This window comes from Corvus brachyrhynchos, unplaced genomic scaffold, assembly GCF_000691975.1.
Source record: "Corvus brachyrhynchos isolate BGI_N302 unplaced genomic scaffold, ASM69197v1 scaffold44, whole genome shotgun sequence".
Taxonomy (NCBI): Eukaryota; Metazoa; Chordata; class Aves; order Passeriformes; family Corvidae; genus Corvus; species Corvus brachyrhynchos.
This window is the reverse complement of record NW_008238359.1, coordinates 162,150-183,872: the sequence shown is the minus strand read 5'-3', so window position 1 is coordinate 183,872 and position 21,723 is coordinate 162,150. Positions and strand designations below refer to the sequence as shown.

Genomic DNA, 21,723 nt, shown 5'->3' with positions numbered 1-21,723 from the left:
CGGGGAGCGGGGGGGCCGGCAGCAGTCTGGGGCAGCCCCCGCAGCGCCGGCTGCGGCGCGAACGCCCGCACGGCGAGGGAGCCAACTCCGCCGTGGGGCCGGAGCCGGCGTGGGGAGCGACAGCTCAGAGCCGAGGCTGCGACTGTCGTGACTCCTCCCACACGCGGAATGTTTCCCAAAGGTGGTGCCCGAAAGTGCTGGTGACTGGGAGTCGTTGTGTTGGCACTCCCGCCGTGCCTCGTGTAGCTTCGTGCCGAGGCTGACAGACGCTGTCAGAGAGAAATCCCTGGATGGCCCGGCTACCTCAGGAGCTGCGCCGCTGGTTTTCGCTTCCCTGCAGCTACAGAAGATAATTGAGTTTGTGGCTGGTGACTGCCTTCAGGCCCACCAAGTACTTGTTGAAGAAGAAGGCAGTGCTGTTCCGGCTGGTTGTTAAAAATGTTCCTGTGTCATTGATTTTGTGGCTGGTGACTGCCTTCAGGCCCACCAAGTACTTGTTGAAGAAGAAGGCAGTGCTGTTCCGGCTGGTTAAAAATGATTCCTGTGTCCCCCTGCAATAGTTTGGTGTCTCTCTTACTCTGCTCTAGCATTTATGTGATATCTGATTTAATTTTCTGTCTTTCTTGATACTGAAGGCTTATGATGACTGTAAATGACAGTTATAAAAGAAATGCACTGCTACCAGGATAATAGATTTCTTAATATACACCAGTAGAACAGATTCTAACTGCATGTAGTGAAACGTGGGTAGTGTCACAATTGGGAGAATGGTGAAATCCCTCTGGAACACTTCGACTAATTTAACATGCTCTTCTGTTTTCTTAGTTGCAACTTTGTGGTTTTCAACAGTAGTTTTCAGCTTAGTTTCGCTTTTCTTTTTAGAATACGTGAATTATTCTGATGCATGAGTAAAAATTTATTGGATTTCTGGGGGTTGTTCTAAGAGCTCTGGTCCCCATATTTGAGCTTCAGTAATTGTACAGATCAAAAGGGAACTGTTACACCCAAGAGTACAAGAGTGAAAATTAAATGTTGATTTTCTCTAAACTAGATTCTCATCTTTCGTGAAATCAAGAAAAGAAGTCAAAAGTCAGTGTCAGAAGTACAAAAAGGCAGATGTATTTCTGTGAATGGATTAAGTAGTAAATGAGATTTAGGGCAATAATAGTTTACAGTCTCATGGTCTGCCAGCTCTTGAAGACTTAAGTTCACTGCTGCTGAAATGAATGAGGTATGTTTGGTTCCTTGTGAGATATCTCTGCCCCCACCTCTCTTATCTTGTGGTGGGCTAAAAGATAATGGTGAAACAAGTAGCAGAAATAACTGCACTAAAGAGCATCTGTCTACAAGCTTTGCTTGTGGTTTCTTCAGACCACAGGATGAATGTATTGCTTCAAATAGATCTCTCTTTTCCTCCCATTTCTGTTCATTGATGAATGATATACTCTCATGATTTTGTAGATGGGTAAATGGTGGATAAACGGAGGAGTAAAGAGCATAGTGGTCTGCCCTGATTCCCTCTCCACCGTTTGTTAATTTGCAGTGTAAGTATATATGAACATATAGTTCTACATGTAAGGAGGGAGTAATACATATGTAGGGTTTCATTTCTTGTGTTGAAAAATGCAGATTTAGTCAGTTTAAGTTAAACCTGATGTAGAAACATAACTGATTGCACTGTTCATGACCTAATCCATGCAAAAGCACCAGGAAGTCTCTGTCTGATTGAAACTGAGATTAAAGATTTTGGACCCATCTTATTCCTTAGCCTCACAGAGGGGGTGTCAAGGAAACTGAAGGGTCTTGCTGGGGAACTTCCATTCATTGAAGAGCAGCATAAATGAAGGCAGAGACCCTGCACCATTGTAAGGATAACTTTCTGAGTAATTGGCTCTCAGAGGATGTGGAAGTTGTATCTCTACTCAAAAGCAGTAGTGAATTAAAATCCAATTAAGAATCTGTAATGATGCATTTTTAATTGTTTGCATTGCGAGACTTTTTTTTGTAGAACTGAACAGGATGAGGTACACCAAGCCTCCTAATCAAACACAGATAAGTGGATTTGTTTATATGTGTTTCCAAGGCCTTGGAAGTGAGCTGTGCAGAGCTGATAACATGAAGGTTATCTTGTTCTGCATATAGGAAAATATTACTCTTTTAGGATCATATTTTACCATTACTTTTTGCAGTAGAAAAACAGTGGACTAGCAAATTGAATATTCCTGTGCCTCACTGACGTGCTCTTGTCCCATAAAACCTGTCCCACTGACTCAAGCGAAGGTGTTTTCTAAGGGCAAGTTTGTAGTTTTAAAAATTCTGAAAGTTTTGAAGACAATAATTCGTGCCAACCCGGCTGCAAACCGAGTGCCAAATAACTAAGGAAACACTTGGAATATGCCTCTCTCCCTTCTAGTAGAATCTGCATTAACTCGGGTCCTCTAAGGTCCATGGCAGAGTAGACTGAAGTTTTCCACTAACGTTTTTTCCATGAAAAATGAATTCTTATTTGAAGAGAATATTTAATTTGCATCTCAAAATCCTTTAACTTAGGTTGAAGATGTAACATTCCCTGAAAAACTAGAAATAGAGAGTGTATTTTAGACTTCAAGACAAATTATTGTTGGTTTTCAGGCAGATAAAAGGTTTTGATTTTTTTCAGAAGTTACATTTTTAGCAAGGACTTTTGGAGGAGGCAGAATATTTCAAGCGGGGGTTTTTTTTGTGGAAATGGTGTATTTTAAAGATGTTCTTGTCAACCTGATTTCACCAGCCAAAAGTAGCTCCATTTAGCAGTGAGTCATTAGGAGAACCTGAAAGATAAGACAATTAAAAGGGGTATATAAGGTTTAACTTAAACTCTTTCCAGATCTTTACTTCAGGGTGAGGGGGTTTCCAGTGCAAATAATTTGTCTACAAATGGAACAGCTCATGTGAATTGGCAGTATCTCCTGCCAGAACGTCATGTTACACCACTTACTAATATAATGCTGTTATCAATATAGTTAATCACATCTAATTTCAGTACTTGGAACAATGCAACACAATAAATTGTGCTTAGAGGCATTTTCCAACATAAATGATTCTATGATTCTTTGCAGTCAGAGGGACTCAGGTCAGTTTTGACTTTGCTACATTTGGAATATGTTGCATATGTTGTAAGGTACTCCTTCTTAACAATAGTTTTTACATCCCTGAATTAACAATTTATGTTTTAGAAAGAAGTCAAAATAATGGTAGAATAGCTCTACATGGTTCTGTAATAGTCCTAATACAAGTTCTGTAACTGGTGATGTTTGCCCAATTTACATGCAGATGTTTATATAAACTCGTGTTGAAGCCACAAATGTTAGCCAGAGTTTTAGCCCAAAATATATAACTGGCCAAACTGTATTTGTATGCAGTAATGATTTATTTGTAAATTACAGAGATAGAGACAGACTTTGTGAGGAAAACACACACTCAGATACACGCACACTTGTACCACCATCCTGCTCAGGTGTTGTGTAGGTCAGCAGAAGACACAAGGTTCTTGCAACCAGCATGCAGGCAAGGAACAAGAGGGAAGGAGAAGAGTTCTTCTTGGAATCAGTGTCCTTGAATAAGGAGGAAAGAGCAGAAGGAGGGAGAGGAGACAATGGGTCCTTAAACATGCAGACACTACAGGTAGGGTGCTCTCAGTTCTGATGATCTTGTGATTATTCCGCAACTTTGGTTTCCATGGTGAATGTTGCCCCTCAATTCAGTGTCCCTTTATAAGAAGTTTGCATTTCCAGGCAGTTCTTAGCTTTTGATTTCTTAAATACAATAAAAAGGAAGCATCCAAAGCAATGAAACAAGAGGAAAAGATGCATTTCTGCTAAAATCATGACTACTTAGAATAGCTTTACTTCTCAAGGATCCTAGCAGCACTTAGCAAGCCCATTTTAACTTCACCCTGTTGTTTCAGTATGGATCCCTAAGAACTGTTTAGATTAAGGCAATAAATATCCTATTAGTTGTTTTTCATCAGTGTTGAAGAGCAGGGTGGGCATAAATGAATATGCCTGCTTACTTTGGACATCTGAATTTTAATACATGGATAGTTTCGTTTACTGCTTCCATAGAGGCCAGCAAGAAGCCAGGCAGGAGACTTTTGTCTTCCTCTGGGGAAGGTGGCCTTTGGGAAAAGAAAATCTTCTTACAAGGCCAGTGAAAACTAGTTGCTTGGATGCAAATGTTAAAAATAAAAAAGCTTAATGAAGGCATGTTCACCAGTCAGAGTTGGTATTCTGCATCATAGTGCACAGAATTGACATCGTTTGTTTTTTCCCAACATTGGTATTTGTGGATTCCTCTAGGGACAAATGCCAAGTGGGGAGTAAGTGGTCTGTCCAAAGTCTTTGGCTACCTGTTTTGGAATCCTTAAGGCTGTCACTTTAAGCTTATTTTCTGTTTTTCTCCCATTTCACAGTTAATGTTGTTGAGACTTTGTTTCAGATATATAACCTGGATTTTTATCCTTCTTTAGCTTTAAGGGTTTGTTTTGGTTTTTTTCCTTAACTAGTAATCTTCTCAAGAAGAGAAATTTCATTTATGTGACTTTGATGTAGGTATAACACAATACCTTCTCCCAGGTCTTTTTCCTCCTTTATTTCTGCTGAGGTCCCTTACCTTGAAATAAATCGTAAGTAATTTTATGGAGACTTAAAACCTTGTTGTGGTGTAAATGAAGATTTAAGCTTGCAGATAACAAAGGAGGTGATCCTAATGATTCCCTTAATCTTTAAAAGCTAATTGGGTCTGGCTGGAGAGCTTCTGTTAAGACTGAGTCTAAGCAGTCTATTAAGACTGATTCTGAACAGAATTTGGTTCTCCCACACATATCTACTGATAAGAAAAGAATTTCTACATAACTAAGTTTTTTCTTTTATAGACCAGTAGATGTAGGACTCCTCTGTTGTCTGCCTTTGCTACTCCCCTGAAATTATTTTCATGACACATTTCTTTCAGACTATCTTCTTGTGGTCCCTCCTAGGAACTCCAGCCTGCCTCAGATCTCCCTCCAGAGTTAAGCTCCCCACATCCATTCCATGGTGTGCGATCTCCTAAGATGAAGAGTCATGAGAGATTGTGTACATCTTGAGAGAGGTGATTGCAGGCTGTGTGGAAGAGTCTTTAATGATACATTTCATCACAAGCCTTTCTGACTTGCATGTTTTTACTTGAAAAGTCAAATCTGGAGGAATGAAAGTCTCCCTTTTTTCATCCAGTTCTGTCTAGGTGTTGGTTAGGCCAAGCTTTATTATGCTTCCACGAGAGCTTAAAAGTTAATTGTCTTAGTCACAGTTGAGAAAAAACAGGTATTTTCTTGAGCACAAAACTTTGTATCTCTGCTAGTTGTTTTCAGTGTGGGACCTGAATTTTTACATTTGACGGTCATTAAACCTTTTTATAAATGGATAGAAGTAACACTGAGGCCCACTGATCTACTCACCTTTCTCAAGGAATGATCATCTCTGCCGTTATTTGCAGATTTGTGTTTGGTCTGTCCTTCCATGATGGCAGAACTGCACTGCCCTTGCAGCCAGGGGTTCAGTGCTCCACCTTCTCTATCCTTGGGTGGGTTTTCATGTCTAGCTTTTCTGACATGTTTGCTTGTTATGGATTGTATTATGTGCATAGGGAGCATTTTTCTCCAATCCTGTACCTAGAAAACTCCTGTGTACTTGAGGTTGGTTATTGTGCTCTTTGGCTTTAGCAGTCACATTCCTCTGTCATTCCCTGTAGGTCCTGCTATTTTTGATTCTTCCTTGATGGACCACTTGGCCTTAGTTAAGTTAAATAAACTATAACTTTTCAGTTTAAATTTAAAGGATTCTACAGCAGAGTTCACTGTCTAACTGGATGAACACTTGTTCAAAAGCAGGGCAGAGCAATAGGGAACAGAATGACTTCCTTCAGCAGGCTTGTGCCAGTGGAGAATATTTGTGGTGATACATTCTAGCTTTAGGAGCTTTTCAGCATAATGCTGAAAGATAACTAACTCTGACACTAGGTTATTTCTGAAGAGGTCCCTGTTCATGTGTCAGGCATACTACGCTGCAGCTGCGGGTCATTTTGACAAAGATAATTTGGTTGTAGGAAATAAATATTTCTTGTAGAAAAAGTATGCAATCTATTGTTTATTTTCTAGTGTCTGTAAAACGTGTTCTCTCTCATAACAGTGTTTTGTAGAAATCCAAGGTGACCTTGGTATTAAGTGAGCTTACTCTATTTTTCAGCTGGTGGTATGTTTTGAAGTGTGCTGCAGAAAATTTCTACCTGTAAACACATGCTAAGAAAAATATTTCTCTGAAACCTAAAAACTCAAGAGATATGAGGGCAGGAAAAACATCTCTCTAGGTTTTTAACTATCACAGTTAGGGAGACCGGGGATGTCACATGTCATGACTTGTGAAATTTGTGGTTCAACATTGCTCTGTACTTCTAGAGTTTGGTGATTTACAGTAGACATGACTGGAAATGATGAAAATATCATTTAGAATACTAGCAGTGACCTGCCTTTTGCAGATCCAGAATTTACCTCATGATTAATGGACAAAAACCTCATAAATCACACATCCTTGTGTAGTATTTGGAGCTGTGCTTGTCTGCATCCGGTCATGATATGACCTATTTTGCATAGTGAAGTGTGTTTGTAGCTAAGAGAATGGAAAACAAAGGTCTTAAAAGAATTGATTTTGTAAGCCATTTGTTTTCTAAAGGAGATGGATGAGTGAATGGAACTACCTATGTTATTTAAAACTGGCCTTGAGGTAATTACAGTGCTGATTCAGTAATGTGGGACAAATTGCAGTTCTAATTTTTCATGTTATTACCAGCATTTGCAAAGTATCAGAACACTGTAGGAACTACGATGAACTCTATCAGCTTTAGAAGCTGCCATAAGGATTAAGAATTTTTGCAGATGCTCTAATTTAATTTTCTGCTGTATTGAAGACACTCACTGTGTAGCAAGTTTTTATGATGTGTATAAAAGGTGGGGCAACTTATAAGAAGGTGAGGCTCTCATGATGCATGTAATTTCATTTTGTGGTATGGAAGTATTTAGAAAGCATGGTGATATTTGCTGAATTGTACTGTTTGCTAACTGCAAACAGCTTTATCGAAGTGTATATAGTGCCTTTTTGTTCAACCATTTTTAATCAGCTTTTGTATTTCTGTTCTTTCACTTGCAATTGGCTATCTATTCCTTGCATAATTTTTCTATTTTCTTAAGGAAGTCTAATGGACTGTGCAGAGGAAGGCACTAGCAGCACTTATTATCATGATTAGCTTGGCCTGCTCCTGCAGTTGTGGCCTTTTGAGAAATTGTTGAGATGTGAGGAAAAAAAAAAAAAAAAGAAAAAAAAAAGGAAAAGAAAAAAGAATCGAATACATTTTGAGTCCAGGTCAGATCTTGTCAAGACCATCTTTAGGCTGCACTTGTCCCGTTGATTTTTGGTATTTTTAAACCTGTTTTTAAGTTAGTGTCATTGCTAAGTTGAAACTGATGGCCTGGTTTGTCACCTCATACACTGGTGTCAGTCAGGAGTGAGCTGTGTTGAAGTAAGTGAGGTTCAGGTGTGTAAAAGCAGTATGAAAGGAGAATTTCATGCAGACTATTATACCACTTTAGCCTGATTGTGGCTTTCCATCTGATCCACTTGTGGGTGGCTATATACAATGAGGGCAAAGATTCATCTGGCTTGTATACTGTTTTTGAGACTGTTATTAGAAACGTCATGGAAGGGATTAAGAAACAGGCCAATTACGGAGTGATCTTTTCCTTTGTGTATCTTCCCAGCTACTGAATGTTGGTCAGACTTTCAGAGCTAGAAATTTTCTTCATAAGAGAAAGAGATTACAGGTGTTCAGGTAGCTGTAATAGGCAAAAGCCCCTTGTTATGTGTGACCAGAATTCCCTGTGGACAGCATTTTTTAGCCTTGTTAATTATCCAGGACTGCTGGCACAGGTGCTCTGGCAGGCTTTGGTGCCTCCTGGGGGTGTGGAGTGTGGCTTGCCCCAGCAGAGAGCTCGTGTTGGGTGCAGGTGTGGGCAGAAGCTGCATTCATATACCTGGTTTTGGGGTTTATAAGGCACCCAGGACTGGTGTACATTAAAATTCAAGCAAGACCCACTCTGAGGGAGGAGTTTCCTAAGGTGGAATGATACTGGGTTTTGACATCCCTTGGCTTCTCTCAGTGTTTTTCCTTCTCGTGCTTGTAATGTTCTTAGCAAGGATTCTGACAGCTAGGTTCTTTGGCTATATAGCCAAAACTCTTTCAGTTTTGGAAAGTATTTGAGCAACAGTCCTGGGATGATTGGAGTGATAAAAGAGAGGAGGGAGGGAGAGGAAACTTACCTATGTTTGCAGATTTTTGTCACATGGTTTCAGAGAGGTTGGGTGATTTGCTCACCAAAATCTTAGTTTGGTTTGAAGTCAGTGGCTATTTGCAGTGCATTTATACTTACATGTTACGTGGGAAGTCCAACTGTCTGGCCCATAGCTATCAGAGAAATCACTTTGTCATGGGAAGCTGTGTGAAATTCTTGGAAGATGCTGTATTCTAAGAGCGCCAGGTTTGAACTTAAGCATAGAGTAAAACAGGCTCTGGCTGAGCTGCTCTGTCTGTGCAATCAGAGTCTTTTCACCTCTAGAGGCTGCATAGACAAGCCAAAGGTCTTGTTTCCTCCTGTTCTACCTTCACACCCATGCAGTGCAGAGGCCTTTGGTCTGAAGACAACATATGTTTCAGATTTAAACAATTTTCACTGGCCTCTGTTGGAGTTGTTCCAAGTTGTGCCAGTCAGGCTATATTCTCTTACAATAGTCAAATGCCTTACAAAATTCTTTGTTCTGTTAAATATTTTCAGACAAATCTGTGTCTATGTTAGGTAGACCTACTTAGATAAGCAGAACTAAAAATTCAAGATGAATATATGAAGTCAAATTGTAGTGACTTTAAATTACTTTTGTCTTTACCTGTTCTTCTTGTGTTTTCTTGTTCATGTTGATTGATTGTCCATATTTCTTGTCAAACTGGCTGATTTTGCTCTGAGATTCCATTTCAGTGCTAATTTTGTCTTCTTGCTCCCTCAGACTTCCCCCTCCTTGTTCATCATCCCATTTGCAGTGTCTTAAGTGCAACCCATCAAGGGCAAGCATTTTCAAAAAGCTTTTTCTTCTTCTAAGATTTAGTGCCTAATTAAAGAGATGGTTGCTAAGAGATTGTGGAAACCATCATGAAGAGGGTCTGATTTGCTTTTCTCCTTACCTTCCATGCACAGGTTTCAGATCCGAGTTTATGGGTAAATGGGATAGCAGCATCCCAGGATATTCCTGAGCTGAGATTGTAACCATGGACAGAATAAAAGGAGACTGCACCAGTCCTGTGCAACCAGGAGATGGAGAGAGGAGCAGGACTGGAGAACAAGACCCAGAACTAACTGTGCTGGGAAAAGCACAAGAGTTCTTTCAGATTTGTGATCTGGAAGGCAAAGGCTTCGTCACTTGTCAAGACATGCAGGTAAAATGAACTTGGTTATGTGAAATACACAATGGGAGAAGCTCCTAAAACCCTTAATGAGTTGAGACTGATTAATTTAGAGTTTAAAATGTTAACACCCTTCTCATAACTTTAAAGAGATAAGTGGGATTTAAAATAATATCTTTAAAGTCTTACATAAGGCTTGCATTTTTTCTCGCAGACAAAGCAACAAAAAAGTGGAAGATCAAAGTAAATTAAGTTTAAAACAATGCCCCAGGAATTTAATTCCATTCTTGTTGAAAACATCAAAACACCATTGAATTCATTACTTTGCGATTTGCCATGGCGTCAGGAGTGTATTCAGCCCACCAATTTCAACCATTTTTTCAGCAAAATTGTATAAATAAAGTCTTTCACTGTGGCTTCACTGTCAGACAATGGTGAACTCAGCTGGATCACATATATATGTGAGAAGTATAGAGGAACAGTATTTTGAGCATTATTCAGTGTTTGCAGTAATCTTATGAAATTGTGCTTAATTGGTTTGAGGGGTCAAAATCAGATTTGCTGAATATGCTGATGAAAAAGAGCGACTATATATAATAAAATCTTTTGAAAATGTGATTGTTGCACATTGCAGAAGTGATAAGATGATTTGAACCATTATGTGGCAGAAAACAGGAATGTACTCATGCTTCACATGCAAAACATAAGTTGAGTTAATCCATTTTTACTTCTGTACTTATGGATGAAACAGAATTGGGGAGCAGGAGCAAAACAAATTCATTATGAACTACTGCCAAAGAAAGCATCTCATAGAAAACTTAGAAACTTTCCCTGTCCTCAGAAACAAAGATGTCTGTATGTATGAAAATACAGTTGAAACAGCTTTAACTATTTTGGAAAAGCAAAAGTCTCCTAAGTAAACTGCTCAGTTTACTCGCTCTCAAGAGCTTTCTTTGCAGTTGTGTGTTGCTGAGTTTTCTGATGACCTCTGTTAATTATGCAAAGTTGAAAAAAGAGAGGAATGCAGATGCTTGCTGTGCTGTAGGCTTTGGCAGCCTACACTATCTTAATGAAGTAACTGAATGTGAAAAAACCAAATATATTGCCAGTGGTGGTTTTTGGTAAATACAAACCCACAGAGAATTTAATGGATTACAATTTTATAGTCTTTCTAAAAACTGAATGGTATATATTTTTACCGAATGGAAAACCCATATATTTGTATGTATGTTTATGTATATAAAAAGTTTTAATACCTGTTTTTCGCAAGGAATGTAAAAATATTTGTTTCTGTTTGATTCTAGGTTTGTACTTAGAGTGCTGCTAAATTTATGCTTCAGGTTCTAAAGCAGATGCTGCAAAAGATGCAGTAGAAACAGAATTTCAAAGAACAAATAAAGTTCTATTTCATTCATCTATTTCATCATGAGTGTTTGTTTACTATATCTGAAAACTTCATATATATATGTAAGTGTATGTAAGTTCTTTAATACAGAAATAAAGGTGCTCAGGACATTTGAGATGATGTTTCTTTATACTTACTTTTATTTCCTGCACTTCTTGTGATGTTTACTCCCTATAGGAAAGACACAAATCAATAAAGTAAAAAAAAAAAAATCCGTTTTTTCCTTAAAAGGTCCTAAGTGTTGATCGCTTTTGCGTTGTGCATTTGGTAGGTCTGTACTGCTTATCATTCCTGAAGCTTTGCTTCAAATATAGGATGCTAATGCTAAGCTTTTTAGTCTTTAGTCATGTAATACAGGGCATGATTTCAACAGAGAGTGCTAAGTATCTGAAATTCAATTAATCTCGATGGAAGAAATCTTACAGAGTTTTCTCTTGTGTCTACAATGTAGTAACTGTACTGAAGATTTACTCCTCCTTGATTATATGATGTTGTTTATTGTGAGACTCTGTTAATAGTTGTTTTTTTAAAAAAATTTTCATTCCATTTCCAAATACTAAATGTACCCAATTTTCAAACCAACGAGAGATTTTCTGAAATGTCAAGAAAGCAAATTCTATGTGAGACTTGAAACCACAGTTTCATCTGTTGGTCCTTGAGGTTATAATGAATAATGAGAATTAGTGCTGTAAAATGTTTTGTTCTAATGTGCATAGCAGGATTGGGTTCAGATCTTGCTCTTAGCTATGGATTGGGTTCAGATCTTCCTCTTAGCTATTTGAGCTCTGTCCTTTTATTTAGCTGAGTAGAATCTTGGTATTTTGAGAGAATTAAGCATAGACGTCATGAAACCGCAGAACACATTTGGTGGCAGTGCAGATAGCTTCTTTTGAAACTGCAGTGGTATCTCTATATATTTTTTATTTTGTTTTCTTTTCTTTTAAAGATTTTAGTAGCCTCATATTGAAAGGGTCTATGTATTTTTACAGTAAGTCTGAAATGAGCAAATAAACAAAAACACAGCTATGAGGCCAATAATGTTTTGCTTTCCTAGCCACAAATCATCTTAATTTTTTTATTTAGAAAAAAACCCAAGATGTTGGGAAAACATTCACTTAATCTTAGTAAGTGTGGCCCAGTTCATCAAAGTCTGTAAATTACCCAGAGGGAATTTAATGGAGCAAACTTTTGGTACGTTCCTCAGACTGTCCTAGATTTTCATGCTTTTTTTTTCAAGAAAATGCAAGTAATTGTGGTGTTTTCTACTGTAAATTTACTGTAATTCTGATCAGAATTTGGACGCTACATTAGAGCACTGCAGCTGTGGTTGGAGAAGCACATATTTGTTGGTCAGGTTTGCAGCAAGACCTGCAGGCCACTGCAATGGAATAGCAGGTGGGTCTGTGTTCATGGCAAGGTCAGACGAGTGCTCCTTCAGCACGTCCCAAAGATCTGGTGGTAAGAGTCCAGTTTCTGTTTTTCTGAATGTAAAAAGAGAAACTGGTTTGAAGCACCTTCTCCCTCATCAGTGCAGTGGTGGCTGTAAGAATTTTACAGGAGAAGCTGATTTTAAAAAGTTTCCCTTTAGATCTTAGAGATTAAAATCCAGACTTTGGGAAGATGGGTGTGTTTAAGTAAGAAACTGAAGACAGGTGTATCACTGATGAAATAAGTTCTTTAAACTGCGTCAAGTTTTCCAGGTTTTTTTGGAAGCAGGCAGCAATACACAGCTAATCCTGCTCAGAAATCCCTTTGTGACTATTCCAGATAGTTGTGTGCTTTAGCAGCTCTGTTGCATTCCCTTCTCAGGACCACCCTGGAATTCCTTCTACCGCTTTCATTTAACTCATACAGTTCTTAAAGCATACCCTAAACCCTTCGTGGCAACCAGGAAACTCCTGGTTAATGTACTCAGCCAATTCTTACCTTGCCTATATGGCTTAACATGTTGAATAGTGGTTTCTGCTGTTTTGGATTGCAGAAGAAACCTTTTTTGGCCCTAAATCCCTCCCCCACAATGGAAGAGGTTAACACTTTTAATCTAATGAACTTTTTCAACCTACTAGCTTGCAGTTTTAATATGTTGTATATACAACAGCAGTTCGGGGGGGGGTTAAAATGTAAACTAATAAGGCAGAAGACTGAACCAGTGTGCATTGATACTGCTTCTCAAGCTGAGGAAGGGTTTTAATCTTCCTAGTGCTGTCTCCGAGTGGAAATGCTGGTTAGTGGGGTTGTTTGCCACTCCAATTTCCTCCTATTTCTGGGAATTTGTCTACACTGTTAAAAGAATTAGGTTAAAACCATTAGGATCAGTTTTACAGAATTCTTTTCTTTTGTACTTTTCTTTAGATTATCAGGAAAAAATGTGATTTTTGTGGAGCTAGTTTCATGCAGCTACCTCTTTCTTGGTGTGAGCATGCTGCATTTCAGAAGTAGATAGTCATGAACTCCATTTAACTCATTGTGGGAGCAACAGGTTTGGTCCTTAGACCATGCAGCTTTCTTAGCTTTGTTTTATTTACTTATTTATTTATGTACATTTTTTGAATCAGCATTTATTAGGACAGTATATCCTCTATAATGTAGTTGTCTAGAGATGTCTCTTGCTTGACTTTATGATGTGGAAGGAACTCGTTGTACAATTCTGCTGCCAAGTTCATCCAGTAGCCTGATAATCAAGGCATTTCACCAAGATAATCAAGTCATTTCACCAGGATGCTGAGACTCCAGCTCAAGTTCTTCCTCTTCTCTGTGGGATTGGAATTTGTGGCACAAGGCCATTGTTCTCATTGCTTCGTCAGAATGGATTCATAAAGGCAAGCAGAGAAGTCATTAAAGCAAATGTCGCTCAGTTTATCTTGTTTTGCTCTGTAATTGGATTTTCACTCAGGGAAGCAAAGGACCTATCCTTCTGTATTATGGATGTTTTGTAGAACCCAGTCTTCCTCTTACCCTGTAGTGATGGATAAAGCTGCTGCATGTTTTGTCATTACAGAGACTGCACCCTGAGTTACCTCTTAGCCTGGAAGAACTTGAAAAAGTTTTTGTTACGTTGGATGCTGATGGCAATGGCTCACTTACCCCAAAGGAGTTCATCACAGGATTCAGTGAGTTTTGGAAAGCATGTCTCCTCTTTTGAGCTTTATTCATGTTCTGTACTCTCCACATCAGTAAAGAAGAATTTTGTCTTAACAGTACACTTAATAATGCACACAGGGAACCAGACTATCCCCTAGATACAATAAATGTGTGTAGCAGAGGAAGAAGTAGTCAAATTATGTCAATAAATAGACAAAGGGCTCCAGGGTTCTTTCTCTCCTATGTAAAATGGCAAGCCATGACACAATATGAGAAAAATTATATAATCATCTGAATTACACCTGTTTTAAGCTGTTGAGTAAATCTATGTACAATTGATTGGAGGTTTCCCTTGGTGGGGCTGGGAGGGAAAGTTTTGTGTGTTATTTCGTATCAGGCAATAAGACATGAAAGATAATTAAAATTATCTCTAAGACTGATGTGAGACAATGCTAGGAGTGTGTTAAAACCACAGTCCTTAGAGCTGTGGGAATGCTTTCTACAATGAATTAATTCCTCAAGTGATGTTAATTTATTTCAAAACAAAACAGGATGAGGCAATTATTATTACTGTAAGATGTGATCTGATAAATTCTTTGTAACTGCCTGTTTTGCAACAGCACTCTTACTGTCATGTTCTCTGTGTTTGTCACAGGGTGGTTTGTCCCTAGCTGTGACATTCCAGATAAGATGACAGTGTTAGACTGTCCTTGGTTGTTTACACAGAGTCAGTTTTGTACTTAATTTTAGCTTTGCTGACTGAAGTTTAAGCATTTTCTCTAGAAAACTGAATCTCATCTATGCATGAATTGTAACAGTAAATCTCAATTTAATTACTATGTATAAGTCCAGCAAACAGGACTTTCATTTTTGTTTGCAAATCATCAGTCATTTGAAATCCTAATTCTCTCATGTCCCACCTCTCCCATTGTGGAGGTAGATCAAGTACCTTCATAGAGTATATTCTAATCTGAAAATTGACACTATTTAAAAATGAAATAATGTATTGCTGCTTTGCTTTTCATAAGTTAAAGTTAAGTTAAATTAAGATTACTTTCATAAGCAGTCCCTGCATAACCAAAACTCTTTATTAAGAGAGGTTGTAAGTGGCTGCCATCTCAAACAGCTCCAGATCCTGGGTATTCCTCCTGCTCAAAGGTGGATGTGGCCACTGCTTTCCTGTTCGCATGTTCAGCTGGTCGTAAAGTTAAACATGTACCCCAGAGACACCCACACAGGCACACGAGGGACATGGACCACATCCCATAAAAGATAAGGATAGGCAGTGTAAAGTGTGCTACATTTTAACCTGCTACACAGCACTGACAGGTGTTTTCCAGACCAGGTAGTCCTACATTTGGCTAGGTGATAGTGTTGGCGTTCCTGATAGAAGCAGAAGCTGTAGTAGGTAAAAGCTGCCTTAGAAAGCTAGAGAATGGAGAAGACAGAGTAGTGTCTGGATAAAGGTCATACTGCACCAATTACTATGGGAGAGTCCTACTCATATTTCTAAATGGTGGCAAATCTGAAATTTACTGTAACCTCTCTTTGCAACAGATTGTTCTGTTGCCAACATGTTCTTCTGGGTGCTATGAGAAAGAATGCAAGATGGAGTTAATAAAAATATAAAACCATACCAGTATTTCTCTTTCCTTGGGTCTATAGTAATTTCTGTACTGGAATTTAGAATATAACAAAAAATCCTCTGCATAAAATCACAATATTCCACCCCCCTGCAATTTCACTGTGGCAGTTTCACTTCTGTATCCTCACCATACAACTACTGTTAATAAAATACAGCTTTCTGTATGCAATTTATATAGGAATTGAATGTGTGTCTTTGGTCATGCACTAAAAAGAATGTTAAATTTTATATAATGTACATTTTATCAGTACTGGTGCTATGGTTATTTTAGATTCCTAATGCCTATTTAAACCCATCAAGAAGGAAAACCACAAAATTTATGAAGAGTTGTTACTGCAATTTCTGTCCTTTTATTTTTTGCGTGGAGATACGAATTTTTTTATTATGTTTGTGAATTTTGAGGTGGATGATTTACTGAAGGTTAGGCATTAAACTGGGCACAAAGTCAGCCATAGAACTCAGGGATCCTCTTGCCATGTCTCGTCCTTTTGTTGTTTATTTACTGTAAAATTTGAGCTTTAGTATGTTTAGTATGACATTGCTTTTTATAGTAAGTTCTGAATATGCTAATGTGTGCAATTTCTAATTCTTAGGCCAATTTCTTTTGGAGCAGATTGCTTTGAAAAATGACATGGTGCCACCATCAGAAGGTGAAACAGCTGGCCCAGTTAGATGCGAGGAGACCATGAGTGGTGATGAGGATGAAGAATTCCAGTTCTCGAATCTGATGGATCGGCTTGGAGCTAAAAAGGTTTTGGATGAGTGAGTCCTCACAGCAATAGTAGTCAGTTGTGTGACCTTTTGTGGTTCACCTCTGGGTTTGATTTTAATGGAATCCAAGATGAATGGCGAGAACGAAAGGTGCTCAAAACCACAGAGAAAAAAACCTTATAAAACCTAATTTTCTTGTTGTCAGGATAAAATGCCACTCAACCAAAATTTTCAAGAGCAAAACTGTTATACTCCAGGCACATGAAACATGTTTTTCTGCCATGGGAAAGCTCCACCACTTGATGTGCCATGGCATTTGAACATAGATAATTACAAGCATGTAATCCCCAGATGCCACTGATTTTCAATCAAGGCATGATGACTGCTATTTTTGGCAAGGGATGTTTTTAAAGTGCACCATAAGTAGTGAGGTTTTCTCCACTTTTTCTGCTTTTGCTCCCCTTCATGCATAATTGCATGTTGTGATTGCTCTGGTAACACTATGTCTTCCAAGGCCAGGGTGGCTCATTCTGAAACATGGAACAGAAAACCTGCTCAAATAGCTTCTTGTGTGTTGGCCTGGCATTCATTTGTCAATCACAATGAATATTGCAGAACAAAAAAAAGCATTGGGCAAAAATGGGAGAAAATCTGGACAGGTGGTACAAATATTTAAGAAATACATCAGCGATTCTTAATGTGGAATAAAAGTGCTCATCAGTCCTTCTCTTCCCCCGACTGCCTGTTCCAGGAAACAGTTCATTGTCAGTCATCCTGAAAGGCTTTCATTATGAAGAGATATTTATCACCCACGTCTTCTGTCCTTATCCTTATTTTGTCCTTTAAATATAGCACTCTTTGCTGGCTAGGTTCAGGCTTGCAATGCACATGGAAGAGAATGAGTCAGGAAGAGACAAAGTGGTTCAGGAGAATTCTGGCAAAGTATTAGAAACCTGTTATCATTCACAATAGAGCATCTCTTTCCCAATGTCTGCTGAATAGATTTGGAAAGACAACATTATCTTGGTAAATCTTCAAATCAAAATTTCAAGACGTTTTGTTCTGATTTTTGTAGCAGACTCACCATGGAATAAAAATGTGTTGAAAATGAAAGAATACAGTACAAATGCAATTTGTCAACATAACTTAGGAACCTGAATCTCATTCATTTCTTATGAGGAAGGCATTTTGATTAGCTTTCCCACTGCCCCCTCCCCTCTAGATTTGTGGGAACTTCTTTGCTTCTAATAGAAGTGATGGCAGGGCACGTTGTATCTCATCTGTCTTTCTCACCCATTCCTGTTTAGGTGAAGTGTTGGGCAAGGCACCCAGTAAACAAGCAGTTCCCATGCTATTCTGCAGTCAGGAATGACCAGATGTTACAATGCATTTTTTTGAATAAATTCAATCTCCATCATTTCCCACCCTCTCCTCCTTTTCAAATCTGGCACAGTTTAAGTTGGTTTTAATAAGTTTTGTGTTCTGACGAGTGATGCCCTGAAGCCTCCATCTACTAAAGGTGCTAAGAACATTTACTGCAGCCTGGGAAATATTCTTTCTTAATGAATCCTTTATGATCTCTTCTTTCAGTGAGAGTGATGTGAAGCAACTTTGGTTGCAGCTAAGAAAAGAAGAACCTCATTTGCTTTCCAATTTTGAAGAGTTCCTGGTCAGAATTTTTTCCCAGCTCCAAGAAGCAGATAATGAGAAGAATGAGTTGGAGTGTGCTCTAAAAAAGTTGGTATTTCTCTTTGTTAGACTTCTTGTTTAGTTTTACAGCTATTTTACCTACTATTTGGACTTTTGAAATCAACAAGGTGTTTCAATGGAGAACTGAGGACAAGCCTTCCCATAAAGTAAAATTTTATCAGGCATTAAGAGTACTGGTAAAACTATTCATATGGCAGAACTGAATGAAATTAGCTTTTCTTTTCCAGTTAAGATTTTATTGACTGAAATTCTTTTGCAGATGTCTGTTATTGCATTGAAGTTTTAAGACAATATTGAGTGATTCCAATCTAGTTAATCAGTTTGATTCCAGAGGAAAGTCATATTTAACAGTAAATCTGATAAATTGTCTGTGTGCTTTGCAAGCATTGCGTGCAGAAAAGCTATAAACCTGGATTAACTGGCCAGAGACATAAGAGGTTTAAGATGTTAGAGCAGCACAAAGCACTGATATTAGTGAAAGTGTAAGCTAACAAATATATATATATATAAAGCAAACCTATGAAATATGAAATAGCGTGTATGTTTTATATATAAAACATATAAAATGTATATATAAACAAATGCATAAAATGCATATACAAAAAATATATGTAAGGACTAAAACTGATAGATCATGCTTTTATATGGAGCTATCTAGAGGGAAAAAAGTTGTGATGCTAAATCTAAACAGAATGCAAAATTACAGGCATAGTTGAAATTCCACTGTATTTTTATTTTAAAGTGTCACTTCTGAATTTCAGATTCTTACAGACTGAGTAATAAAGGCAAATATATTGTTGAACATTACTTCATTTGTTCAGCACTCTCCTGACTATTCTGAGGATATAACAAGGCTTATGGAGAAGGAAAAAACCTAAATATATATGGTCATTAAAGACAATTGGTTTATATTCGTAGTAGCATTTTCATCTAAGTCTCTGTGTGTGGTTTTAGCCTTCAGACAGCTGGAAACAGCATACAGTGAGTTTTGCTGTCTGTTTAGACTAGAGAGGATTAACTACCGTGTGTCGTGAGAGGTTTGTTCTGTGTTTTTTTGAGGGGGTTTTTGTGAGTGTTTTTTTGGGAACTGAATGAATAAATGTGTCTGTTTAATAACTCTGATCAATGCAGAGTACATAGAGTACATTAGCATTATCTTTTCTAGCTGATGTGAAATCTCTACCTTGAAAACACATTGGATTTTTATGCCTTTGTAGTAAAAACATGTTGTAGCTAATTTCTTCTTTTTGTTGCTCCTGATAACACCACTGATTTCTGCACGTAGATTGTTGTTTTGTTTGTAGTTGATTGCAGGAAGGAAACAGAGTAGTAATGTTGTCTTTGGTAACGGTGGGGATGAATAACCTGTTTTCTTTTAAACTATGTACGAATAACAGCAAAGATCAAGACAGCACCATATAGGGGAGAAGATTAATTTTTTGTAATACCCACATACTTATTAGCACTAAGGTGCATGTATCTGCTTAGACTGGCCAGGATTTACTGTGGGATCACAGAAGATAAGGAACGCTGGGTTTTGAGGTCTTGTAATATCTCCTGGCTTGTTGTTGATTGGTGACAATAATACCCTTTGGAAATAGAATATGAATTTGTTCTTTCATCTTTCCTTCCTGACTCACCTCCGTGAGTCATTAGGCAATAAGGCAGTCTACTCTCAGCCTTTTGTCTCCTTTCCTGGGTGTAGGCTGTGCTTTTGTCTTAAATTGTTCCTTTTTCTTCTATTCTGGATGCTCTGAGAAGCTTCATGTGTGTGTGCAGGGATCTTTATGCCATAAAAATCTATGCTCTTAACCCATGATGTTCTTTTCTACCTGTTTTCTGTCTTTTCTTCTGGAGCTTTCACACATGCATATTTTCATTCATGAACCTGAGTCCTGTGGTCTAAGAGATCCAGGAGTTTCCTCCTGTTCTGGTTCAATAGATCAGGTAGGCTGCTGTTGTTCCTGTTTGTATGTTCAGCCTCACTACTGCCTGGACCTATATTCTCAATACACAAACATGCAAATACAGCATGCACAAGGGACTGTGTAGGTTAATACTGCTGTAACTATCTAGAGAGAAAAAAACTGTGATTTTAAATCTAAACACAATGCAATTTTGTGGGTACAATATTTATTTGCCAGGGTAAGTTCGTTCTCCTTGATTTTTGGTACTTGTGTTTCATTTTAAGGATGAATTTAAAATTAGATGGCTTCTTAAATTTAGCACTAGTGTTTTTTTAAATAACAGGGTGGTGTATTGAGCACGCCAGAAAAGCAGAGGTGAATGTTAGGAGAAGAAAATAAAATCAAGCCGATGTGATGGGCAATTACAATTGCAGAGAAAGCCCATGGGGGCATTGCAGAGAGCTTCTTGAAATCAGCCAGAAGAGCCCAGTAAACTGCTGGGCATTACCAGGGAAGGTACTGAGCATGTGGCAAAGCACGTTTTTGGCACCACATGGAATCTTAGTGCACCCATGTCCTGAGTGCACTGTGGGAAGTTCTGGTCTCTGCAACACAGGGAGAATGTAGTGGGATGAGGAAAAGTGCAGAGAATGGCAACTCAGTGGTTAAAGGAATAGAACAGCTATTCTGAGAGAGCTGTTTTTAGAAGGTCGTATCTCTTGAATGAGGAGGCAAAGGCTGGAGTGGGATATGACAGACCTTGTTATTCTTCAAATCCCTGGCAGTAGAACCAAGGGGCTTTTAATAAGACTGGTAGGAAGTAAGCCTAAAAGAGATGAGAAAGACCTTTTTCTTCTAATAGCAGATAAAATCTTCAACTGCCATTAGCTCTGTCTGCTGCTGTGCTTTGCATTTGAAGGACAAACCTAATAAAAATGTAGAGTGTGTTTCAAACAACAGAGTTCTAAACAGGCAAGATAAACAAAAGGGTATAAAGGAAGAAGGGAAGGATGAGCTGACTTCTCATTGGGCTTAGCATGAGACACTGTCAGAATCCATCTTCATGGAAGAGGAGAGGAATCAGCACCTCAGGAGATTAGTTCACACTGTGCACAAATCACTGTATTTTTTTAAGGAGAAAGAACCATTACAACAAACTGCATGAACAGCAGTTGTGAAATCAAAACAGTTCACATTGCAACTACATGAATGGGCAAAAATTAAACCCTTCTGAGTGTGTTGATCCTGAACTTATCTGAACTTAGTGAGCTCATGTTACATTTCATCTGCTTTCTTCTCCATCTGTTTATTCTGCAGCATTACTGAAAAGAGAGATTACATTATCAAATATTGCTGAAATTATAAAATTATGTGTTAAGTAAGACTTGAAGGGGTAATCCAAGGGAATAGAACTTTTAGTCAAAACATGTTGCCTTTTTCATGTAACAGTGATATATCCTTATGAATTCAGTTTTTTCCTCCTGAATATATGTGGGGAATATTTGCCAGCTAATGTATTGGATTATTTTTCCTGCTGCTTGTTAGTTATTTTACTGAAAATTGTTACACTTTTGATTACAAGGGGATATTATTTTCCCCTTCTGTTTAATTTGACCATGAGATAAGAATGGAAATCTATGAATTAAATGCTTGGAGAGTATTCAGCCTACAGCAATGGCATGTGCTTATGTGCCAGACCAACTAAAAAGATTCCTACATCCAGCAGTACCTCCTGGGTGTAGTCTTCA

The 21,723-nt window shown here is 38.2% G+C and overlaps 1 protein-coding gene across 4 annotated transcripts in view; it reads left to right on the top strand.

The window, feature by feature from the left end:
• The first annotated feature begins 479 nt into the window (after nucleotides 1-479).
• CRACR2A (calcium release activated channel regulator 2A) overlaps nucleotides 480-21,723 on the top strand; it is a 51,533-nt gene continuing 30,289 nt past the window's right edge. For 2 of the 4 annotated variants that reach the window (XM_008634871.2, XM_017735909.1), the window contains exons 1-4: nucleotides 7,415-9,549; nucleotides 13,920-14,031; nucleotides 16,241-16,409; nucleotides 17,949-18,095. In XM_008634871.2, coding sequence (XP_008633093.1) covers nucleotides 9,382-9,549; nucleotides 13,920-14,031; nucleotides 16,241-16,409; nucleotides 17,949-18,095 — 596 coding nt within the window. In that variant the 5' untranslated portion in view covers nucleotides 7,415-9,381. Of the gene's footprint in view, nucleotides 5,128-7,414; nucleotides 9,550-13,919; nucleotides 14,032-16,240; nucleotides 16,410-17,948; nucleotides 18,096-21,723 lie in introns of those variants that run through there. The other 2 variants (XM_017735908.1, XM_017735910.1) reach the window with 2 other exon arrangements.